We start from the raw sequence: 10,493 nt of genomic DNA on the forward strand, positions 1-10,493 counted from the left end.
CACACAAACACACACACACGCATGCACACGCACAAACACACACACACACACCAGGCTCTGTGATAAGGCGCCGGGTGGCTCTGACGCGTGTTCTGGGTCGGCGCTGAGGTCACGCTCGCTCTCCAACACTGATCGGACCTGTAGCTGCTGGAGGCTCAGACATCAAACACCTGCTCCCATTAAGGAACAGAGGCTTCCTCTGAGATACACAACGACACACGTACAAGCTGACACAGACACTGGGTTCTGAGCGTGGCCCGGTGCTGCTCACAGCGCCTTCAACGGACCCGTCCTGTTCGGTTCAGACAGTTTAGAGGCCGTGGAGCCGTGACCGAAGGGAAAGTCTGTTTCCGTGTTAGCGCGCGGTTTATGAAAACCCTTCACTTTATATTTCACTCAGTCTAGAAGAATTACACACCTCACCTTCATGTTTTTGACTTGTCATTAATCAAGTCCTTTATTATAAGAATGTGTGAATCTTCAAGGTTTCTCTGAAGCCACTTGCTTGTACATTGTGTGGTTATTGAGTCACATTTGTCGGCTCACGCTCCCTTCGAGTCACTCAGACTCTAACCTGCTCTGACAGGCTGCACTCCCCTGCGTCCCCTCACACACTCTGGGGTCAGAGGGTGGCAGACAGGGCTGCTAGCTCCTCCACCACACGCACACGCAAGTACACACACGCATGCATGTACACACACACACTTACATACACACACGCACACACACACGCATGTACACACACACACACGCATGTACAAACACGCACGCACACACATACACGCACGCACACACACACGCATGTACACACACACACACACACACGTACACACACGCGCATGCATGTACACACACACGCACGCATGTACACACACACGCATGTACACACACACGCATGTACACACACACGCATGTACACACACACACACACGCATGTACACACACGCATGTACACACACACACACACGCATGCACGCACACACAAGCATGCATGTGCACACACACACACACACACACACACACACACAGCTTTAGCAGCCTGCTATCAGCGCAGACACACACGTGGGGCTGAGCCCAAAGATCACGCATTCCTCAGCCTGAGCCTGAACGCTGCAGCTCCCGTTTGTCTGGATGCAGAAAGCACCAACTGAGATCCTGCAGCATTAGTGTCAGCGGCGCATACAGACGTACATCACGGGTAACAACATGCATTTTGTCCAACAGGAACATTTTCAAGCCACCTGCCAAACTGTCACATCACCGAAAGGCGACGCACGCTGTATTACCTCCATGAAAGCAGGGAGTCTCAGACGCCTGTCAGCCTGGATTAGCTTTAGTGCGCAGGCGCAGTAAGTGCAGCGCGCACCTCTGCGTCTGCACGCGCTGCTCGGAGAAATGAAAAGTCTGGTGGTGCTCAGGAAAATAGATTCTCAAATGAAAAACGTGAATAATGCGGCGCTGGGCTCCCGTGAGCGGCGTTTTATGTGAGATCCTCTCGTCTGTGCTGATTGTTCCGCTGTTGATTGAATCTTCCATGAACGCACCGTAACGGTCGTGGAGGATCAGCGGCCGCTGCTCCGCACGCGCACTTAACTCCCTGTTTAATTAGAATCTCCAAGTTGCAATTATCCCCCTGAAAACCCCACGGACCCGGATGTTCACGGAAAGAAGGAACACTCACACTGTGAAGTGATACACGAAGCATTTCCAGCCCGACGGCCTCTCCAGAAAGTTGTACACGCGTCCCTGGACGTAGGCGCGGCTGAGGACGGGGCGCCCGGGGCTGATGCTGTACACCGACATGCGCGCGGACATCCGTGGGTGAGGCGCGTGCGGGCTGAGGCCCGCGGAGCCGCCGCCGCCCGGCGTCCTGGCTCCGTGGGAGCGCGCGTCGCGCTCCACAGGTGTCTCCGCGTCGGGCGCGGCGCCGAACGTGGTCTCCGCCAGCTCCAGGTCCGGCGGTCTCTGCCCACGTGCCAAGCCGCTGGACCTGCGCGAGGTTCCGTCGTAGAGGCTGGAGGTGGACATGGCTGCGGCTCCGCTGTCACTCACGGCTCCGTCACTGACTCACAGGAACCAGCGTTCGCCCATGTGCGTCCGCCTTCTGCGCGCGCCGGATCGCGCCGCTGCGAATAACAGTCTACCGTGAACGTGGTTGTTAATGGCGTCCGGCAGCGGGCTGGCGTTGCTTTAATTTTACTTTACAGCTGTCAGGGTCGAGGATGCGCCGAGTGTCAGCGCGGAATGAGTCCCGCGTGTTCCACAGCACTTATCGGCTGCGCAGCCGCGGGCGCAGGCGGCGCGCGCTGCGGCGCCAGCTGTTGTTTTCCACGACTGCTAAAAAGCAATTTGCGTCTGAGGGAATTTATCCACAGACCAGCGCGAGGCAACGCTTCTTCGTTGACTTTGCTCCCGATGATAACTTTTATCCCTGTGAACAAGTGCACGTCACATTAAATGCGGCGAGAACGGCACGCTTTCATTTGACGGACTCGACCACGCACCAAACACAGAAATACATTGTTGTTGGTTTCATTTATTATTCAGGAAAGATGAATAATAAATGAATTTATATGTGCAGAAGTGTCTAGAATGACCGGCCATTGTTTGAGAGCCCTCTCCCTCATTAAACCCTCAGCAGGAAGTGAAGCATGTCCTGAGAGCGTTGCTTCAGCGTTGGACGTCGCGTCCTGAACTGTCGCTGATTTATTAGTTTGACGGAAGGAGCGTGTGCTCTGGAGCCGAGTCCAGGCCTCTGCAGACACGTGCTGCATAGTTTGACAAGGTCACCCTGTTGATTCCCTCCTCATGCTGCGACCTTGGAGCAGCTCCAGGAGTCCAAGGAGAAGGAAGCCCATTCATAGCAGTGGGAGTCCAGCAGCAGCGCCACGCGTTGACAGGATCTGTTGCCAGGTAGAAATTAGGCTCCGACCGCTTCCTGCCGTCGCCGGAGCTGTGCTTCATGCCAGAAAAGTACCACTGAAGGTCAGTGAGCTGGAAGGAACCCGTGTTTTAAGATGAACACATCTACAGCTACACCTTCATGAATGAATGGATGAAACCACTATTCACACATTCACCTCACGGGAATTTAAATATCTCACTGCAGATGAGCTGCGCTGCTGAAGTGCTTTGTTCCAATGATCCCACCAAGGTCCGTCTGAATGGTTCCTACATGAAGGGGGCGCCGTCACCTCCGAGGGGTCGTGAAGTCACCTGTGAGCACGTAGCTTCGGCACGCTAGCGACGCGCGGGCAGCGTGCTAGCGATGCGTTAGCGACGCGCGGGCAGCACGCTAGCGGCGCACGGGCAGCGCGCTAGCGACGCGTTAGCGACGCGCGGGCAGCACGCTAGCGACGCGTTAGCGACGCGCGGGCAGCACGCTAGCGGCGCACGGGCAGCGCACTAGCGACGCGCAGGCAGCACGCTAGCGATGCGTTAGCGAAGCTTTAGCGACGCGCGGGCAGCGCGCTAGCGACGCGTTAGCGACGCGCGGGCAGCACGCTAGCGGTGCACGGGCAGCGCGCTAGCGACGCGCTAGCGACGCGTTAGCGACGCGCGGGCAGCACGCTAGCGATGCGTTAGCGAAGCTTTAGCGACGCATAAGCGACGCGTTAGCGACGCGTTAGCGACGCGTTAGCGACGCGTTAGCGACGCGTTAGCGACGCGTTAGCGACGCGCGGCCTTTGGCCTGGAAGCGAGGAGCCGCCCACCGCTGCAGACGCTGGGCCCTCGCTGTCGCTCAGTGCAGCGCTGCTGAACACGTGTAGGAGTTGATCCCGTCCCAGAGGGACAGAGGTGGGCCGGAACCTCAGCCTGGGTTCTGTTAGTTAGCCTGGAGGAGCAAACAATAGGCAGCATGAGAGGGGTCAGATGAGCCAACAGTTAGAGAGTCTGCAGATTCAGTCCTGTCTTAGATGCTCTGAACCGGGCCGTTACATGAGGCTGGATCCTTTCTGCAGGGCACAACTCAGGCCGCTCTCCAAACGGGCTCAGTCCAAGCGTTCAGGCCAGTCAGCAGCAATTAGTCACGGTACCTCAGCCGCTTAGTCTTCATACGTCTGGTTATTATAGTCTCATTCAGCGAAGACGACTTCTCCGTCAATGGCCTGATAAACAATTAGCACTGCTTGAGCCCACACAGCTGATCTGGAAGCAGCCCGTTGTGTTTCGTGCTGTAACCCAGTTAATAGTGATGACGAGCTTCCAGCTTGTGAGTCACAGACCCGATGTTCTGCGCGGTTCTGGGCCCGCTTCGCTTGAAGTTTGCTTTGTGGAGCGGATTTGACAGGGCGGTGCTGCTCCGAAGGCTCCGCGGAAGCAGCCGGAGAAGCGCATCCTGCGTTCTGGGTCGGGGGATCCCTCGTCTACATCGCTCGTGGCCCTGGTTCAGCACCGATACGTCAGGCCAAGCGCTCGTCATGGACCCCCTGCTCAAAGGCGACTTCCTGCCTCACGTTTTGTGTTTTCTCATCTCACTGTAACTAATCACATCTTATCAGTTACTCGCTAGTCGTTTGTCCCAATACTTTCACTCTCTCGTGAACCCGTTCTCTTCTGAAGTCCAGATGCAGCCTGTGAACACAAATTATTCATGAGGCATTTGAGTTGAGGGGCTTCCAATGATCTGCTCAAAGTAAAGAACAAAGAACAGAATAAATAATGCAATTCTGAAGTATAAATAATGCAGTTTGTATATATATGTAAATGTCACTTTCTGTTTTGCAGCTTAACAAAAGCAGTCACACAGACACAAGATTAGATTATTACACCGGGAACTTTTTTGTATTCACAGTACGACATTATGACCTGAGGGATCGTGTTTTATTTAAATGCGAGATCACCGAAGCTAATTCCTCTAAATTTACTGTAACTGAAATTAGCTTGTTTCTAAACCTCTGACTCACCTCCCACATCTCAGCTTTGTTCAGCTGCAGCACGTTGGTGCTGAGCCCATTCACGGCTGTGGAGGAACAATTGTCCAATCACAGCTCGGGAACGGGGACGTCGCTCCCTCGCTCGGCTCGTTACAAGATACGGCACCAAACAGAAGCTAAAATAGACGACAAACGCAATTCTATCACACAGTCATTAAATGCTGATGGGAATAAATTCACATGAATAAATGTCTTAAAGGAAAATGTATCCAAACTAAATAAAAACTGCATCATACAAACGCACACACACATCGACGCAGCAAAGCGGGACAGGACGACTTGTGAGCGTCACTCGCTGCAGATGTTCCACTCGCTGCAGATGTTCCACTCTGACGTGACGCGTCTCTGAACGTTTCTGCTGGACTGGAATCCAGGAAGTGTGGAGGCTGTGCTGTGTTTATGGGGAGGAGTCAACTGTGGCCTCGAGAGGATGCTGCTGGTGCAGAAGCACCGCTACGGAGAGGGATCCGGTAGAATGTCTGTAGGTCAGTGTTCTGTCCTGCACAGCTGGGCATTATTAGCTCTACTATCACAGCCAGGACCACGGACGGCTGTGATTCCCAGTCAAGTTCAAACTGGCTGGAAGCTTCATTCATGCACAGTCTGACCAGCGACAGTTAGTGTCACGTGACGCTGAAACACAGAAGAGGGGAAATCAGGCACGGAGCAAACGAGGGAGCATCACAAAGACAGAGCCCTGAGGTCTGTGCAGGGTCACGATGACATCAGATCCTGTGGGCCGGGATTTGGCTCATTTGGACTCGTGGACGTGCGTCCATCTCGTCTTTCACTTTGGGACGTTGCAGATGGAGACGTTGGGAAGCAGATCCTGGCATTTGTTCTGCAGCCGTTTCTGCTCAAAAGTCTCCGTCAACCTGTTTGTTGTCGGCCCAGCTGCAAAATAGCAGCCTCCGGCCAAGATCTGAGCACTTAACACTACTCTGTGCTACAGGTTATTTCTGAATCAGTCTCCTTGTCACTCACACACCAAGAGTTAAGTGTAATTGCTGCAGTGGTGTCCTCGGGTGCTTGTGCTCCCCACGCTGCCGTGTTGTGTGGCCTGCTGAGAGGCCAGACGCTATTTATGACACTGTCAGGAGGGAGACGGAGGCCGTGGGAGCACATTGCTAAAGTGTAAGACTGCACGTACTGCAGGGGGTTGAATTTAAACAATGTACAGAACAGGTCTGAACCACGCCAGAACATATTTACTGTTATGAATGAAAAACTAAAATGGTATTAAACTGCTACGCATGCAGCATTTATTGCATTACGGCTCAGATTTCAATAAATACTTTGAAAACACATTGATCATCAGTAAACAGAATGTAACACACGCACCAGTGAGGAGTTTAAACCCCACCCATCGAACCCAACATCACGCAGCGCGCATCAAACAGCTGCTGGTGTTATTTCTGCCTCGCTGACAGGTGCAGGATTATTCCTGTAAAATATGCAAAACCAGCAGAATTGATAGCTGTCGCTTAAAAAGGCGTCTTTAATGTGAGAACAATGACTCGAGGAGCTAAAAGTCGTTTCTTCTGTCATCGCTGATCGACAGTGTTGTCAAGCTGCTCCCTGCTGTAACGATAGCGGATACAGTACCACCCACTATTTTTAGTCTGGGTCTCAAACTGATGCAAAATGAGCAGAAATATTGGTAAAAATGAACAGCTGGCAGATAAATAGCAGAACTTCATCACACTAGAGGAACAATGGTCCGTTACTGTTCATACTTTCATTCAGGTCCACTTGACAAACCCACTGGCTGCTGCCAAGTGTAGGTAAATAATGTGTCTACTGCATTTATCAGAGTAACAATCTAAACAGTTACGTAATAGCTCCAACTGGTCTGATGCCACTGCTTCACGGTGATTCATAGCCAATTAAAGAACTGTCTGGGGAATACAGGTCACAAACAGGCTCATGTTCTGAAGGCGGCAGCAGGAAAACTACACAAGATGTAGGAGCGCATCAGTTCAGGCGTTTAAAGCGCTCGCTCAAATATTCCACTCAAATCAAACATCAGCAGCAGTTATTATCAGGACTGGCCGTGTCACATTACCTGCGTACTGGGGAGCAGTCCACATTAATCAGATCAGGATGACATTAAAGCTTCAGTCTGTGTCTTTAAAAGACACAGCTAATGCGATCATCGCCAGCTTTCCAGCATGATGCAATGCTCTGTATCTGAAGTAGCTTCTAAGTGAGCTGCTCAGAGCCTAAACACGAACAAGTGCACAGCAGGGGGTCCCCAGAAAGAGCCACTGGACAAGTAACCACGCGTGTGAATTCACTGGACGACCTGTTCCTGAAGCCAGCGATCGGCTGCAGACTGGCTCGTCTCAGCGTTCGGCCTGTCAGGCTCCGCGTGCTAGCAGCTCACACATCATTAGCTGCAAGTGCAGCCCCGGCCGCCTGTGCATCCTCCTCCTGTGTGCTGGACTGTTTACTCAGAAGCAGCACACGCGCTTTGAACTCGGGCAGGTGTGAGCGACCAGCGACCGTGGAACATGGCTGCTGTGTCAGCGTGGCTGTTTGAGGCTGCACAAACACCTGTACCGAACTCCAGAGCAGAGGTGATGGAGCTGCGTCTGTCACGGCTCACGGCTGATTCCTCCACAGCTCCACAACAAGAACACGTGATCACGTGAGCACCAGAGCAGGGACGCGCTGGAGTTCAGGTTCAGGTCAAACCTGCGGATCAGCACAGACACTGTCAGCGCTTTAGGAATGACATCATCGAGTCCTACTGCACATGTGCCTGGAATCAATTGCTTTAATACACGTTAGTGCAGATGCAGGAGAGGCCCAGTGTTTGATGAGCCGACTCTGCCAACATTACAGCGCGTGTCAGGGTTCAGGAGGAGGAAGATGTAAACAGCAGCACACAGCATGTTTCTGGGTGGAAATTATATGTCATTTTCTCACAATAACAATGACTTTGGCTTTTCCAACAAAAGGTCAAGATGCTTTTCAGGCAAATGACAGATGTGTAGACGTGGAGGATGCGGCGAGCACCGTCACAACAATTAGATATATGTCCTAAAATGTGTTTGCAGGCCTCATGTTTGCACTCAGCGTGACACAGATTTCATTCCATTGTGCAGAAAAGGAGGAAACAATGCCTGAACTGCTTGGCAGAGCCATTTGTAAGACTCTGGGCCTCAGCCCAGCGCGAGCCAGTCAACGCACTGCTCAGCACTGCGAGATGTGCATTGTGTGGGCTTTTGTCATGTCTCGAGCGAGACAACAGACGTAGTCCCTTCACATCCTGCCTCTCCTGACATCACACAACACCGTCCTGACTGGAGCAACTGCAGGAGGCAGAGCGCAAGACGAGAAGCAGGATGACAACAAAGAAACGCGGGAGTGATGTATAATGAATGGTGTAAAATAGAGCGAAAAGATGAAGCGAGGACGTCTTAAGGAGAGCAGACAGGAAACAGGCATCCGCAGCGATTGTTTGTACGAGCTGGCTATAGGCACAAACTACAGCAACACAACAGGAATCCGGCTGAAACAGCGCAGACTCACATTGGTTTCAGTCACATCTCTTTAGTGCAAACTGCTAAACTAATTGGATCAAATGTATGTGGGTCACAGTCCAAATAATTGGAGGTTCTTCTCAAACCAACACCTGTGCCTCGTCTTCCTGTGACATCACTCAGCTTAATGCCTCCTGAAACACTCGAGACAAAGGGAAGTCAGGTGGCGGAGCTCAAGCTCAAGGATGTGATATAATTAAGTGAGAAGCAGCAGAGGAGCCGCTGTCTTCACTTTTAATGGAAGTACTCGTGTTTCTGTTACTTATTTAAAACCACGCGTTTGAGGACAAGCAAGTTTGAGGAGGCTCATGAGTCCAGCTTCTCTCAACACATCAGTGTGTTCCCTTTAATGCAGTAAAGCTTCATATCCAACAGAGGCCACAGCACATATGGAACACAAACCTGTGGGAAAGCAACAAGCAAAGTGTAGGAGGAGTCAAATTAAATCTAGATGCTAGATTGTTTCATCACCACAAAGACACAAAGAAACAATAACTTAACCTTTAACTGACGATTTGAGAAATATCAAACGATTTAATGTTAAATGGAAAGTGGGATTCAAACATTTAAAGGATGTGCTACTTTGTGCTTTATAGATTTGGAGTCACTGCTTGTGTGTGTGCTGTACTAAACACAACAATAGGATGATGATGATGATGATGATGTTATGCTAAACTGAGCATTCATGATTGAATCTTAAGCCAAATTTACCGTCATTTCAGGACTGTGACGTCTTTGTGGCTCTGCAGAATGCGAAGCATGAAACATTAACAGTTCACCAAATACGTGTTTGCCCAAGTGCCTCCGTTTGGTGAATGTATCGCACTAATCAGTGCAGAAGACGTCCCTAATTTGCAAACTTGCCGTGTCCTTAGAAAGATGCCATTATGTCCACATAATGAAGGCTGATACGTTAACATTTACCCAACTCACTGTGCAGGATTTGATGAGGATTAAAGGCAGCCGTGTTCTTTTGTCAGCTGTCTCCGACTATTTAAGGAACTATTCACTGTTCCCTTTGGAAGTGGCTTGCCTTGACTTGAAAAGGTCAGGAAATGGAAATTAAAATGTGTGCACAATTTTCTTTTTGTGGGTGAAGGGTAAGAATTTCCATTGGTGTTATTCTTCCTGACTGCTCTCCTTCATAAAGCATGTTACTACCAATACACTTCCAACATTTAAGGCTTTTTCCAAGCCAACCCATTTACTGTAGGTCTGTCGCTTACCATTCAAGTCACATTACAGATCTTTCAAGTTCCCTTTTCTATTTTTCCCCGTCTGTTAGGAAATACACAGCACCGCTCAGTGTGAAATGAAATTTGCTTGCTGGGTGTAAGTCATTCCAATTTCCCCCACATTCATGTAGTAAATGTCTCCATTATGTAGTGACTGTGCCCACACCCACTGAGGTGGCGTTATGAGAAGTCTGACCTCCATTCATCTTCAATTGGACATGAGCGAATTGCTTTGCAAGGCATTGTGGGATTAGAGCTAATGATCAAAGGCTGAGCAACAGCAGCCCCTGAAACACAACGCTTATAGGTTCAATAGTCTCAATCCACCACGCGGCCACAAAGACATTACCAGATAAACACACGCTCAAGGGTTAGTCGCATGCATTTACCCGCACACCAAACCAAAGATGCGAAATTACCTGTGACTATGAACCAGAGTGGAACACATGGTAGCGGCCGCGGCTCCGCCTCCGCCGGCATCTACACTGCCATTGGCAGCTTTAAATCCTTCTACTTTACTTTACTAGAAGGGGTTTCAAAAGGACAAACGGTATTTATTACTTGCTTTTACGCTAAGGTTATCCAAGAAAGCTTTTCTGCGTAACACACATTACTAACGTTTACCCGTCGTCAGCTGCGTCTTTACCGCCACCTACTGGACTCGCGCGTGACAGGAGCACGTGGCGTCAGACTGTTGAACGTGAGGGAAACGCCCGTTTAGAACCGTAAAACACCTGCTGCTCGCTGGGAGTCACCGACCCCGTCCTCCGTCA

The 10,493-nt window shown here is 50.9% G+C and overlaps 1 protein-coding gene and 1 long non-coding RNA gene across 4 annotated transcripts in view; both read right to left on the reverse strand.

The window, feature by feature from the left end:
• Window positions 1–2,697, reverse strand: part of kcnq1.1 (potassium voltage-gated channel, KQT-like subfamily, member 1.1) — a 17,472-nt gene extending 14,775 nt beyond the window's left edge. For all 3 annotated transcript variants that reach the window (XM_029144341.3, XM_029144339.3, XM_029144340.3), the window contains exon 1: window positions 1,682–2,697. In XM_029144341.3, coding sequence (XP_029000174.1) covers window positions 1,682–2,028 — 347 coding nt within the window. In that variant the 5' untranslated portion in view covers window positions 2,029–2,697. The remainder of the gene's footprint in view (window positions 1–1,681) is intronic.
• Window positions 2,698–3,539: 842 nt separating this feature from the next.
• LOC114852163 (uncharacterized) lies at window positions 3,540–10,447 on the reverse strand. Its single transcript, XR_003785323.3, has 4 exons — window positions 10,140–10,447; window positions 5,182–5,570; window positions 4,908–5,053; window positions 3,540–4,575 (listed from the first exon to the last, which is right to left on the reverse strand). It is a non-coding gene; the product is annotated as an uncharacterized LOC114852163 (long non-coding RNA).
• Window positions 10,448–10,493: the final 46 nt, after the last annotated feature.

Source organism: Betta splendens, chromosome 3 (genome assembly GCF_900634795.4).
Source record: "Betta splendens chromosome 3, fBetSpl5.4, whole genome shotgun sequence".
NCBI lineage: Eukaryota > Metazoa > Chordata > Actinopteri > Anabantiformes > Osphronemidae > Betta > Betta splendens.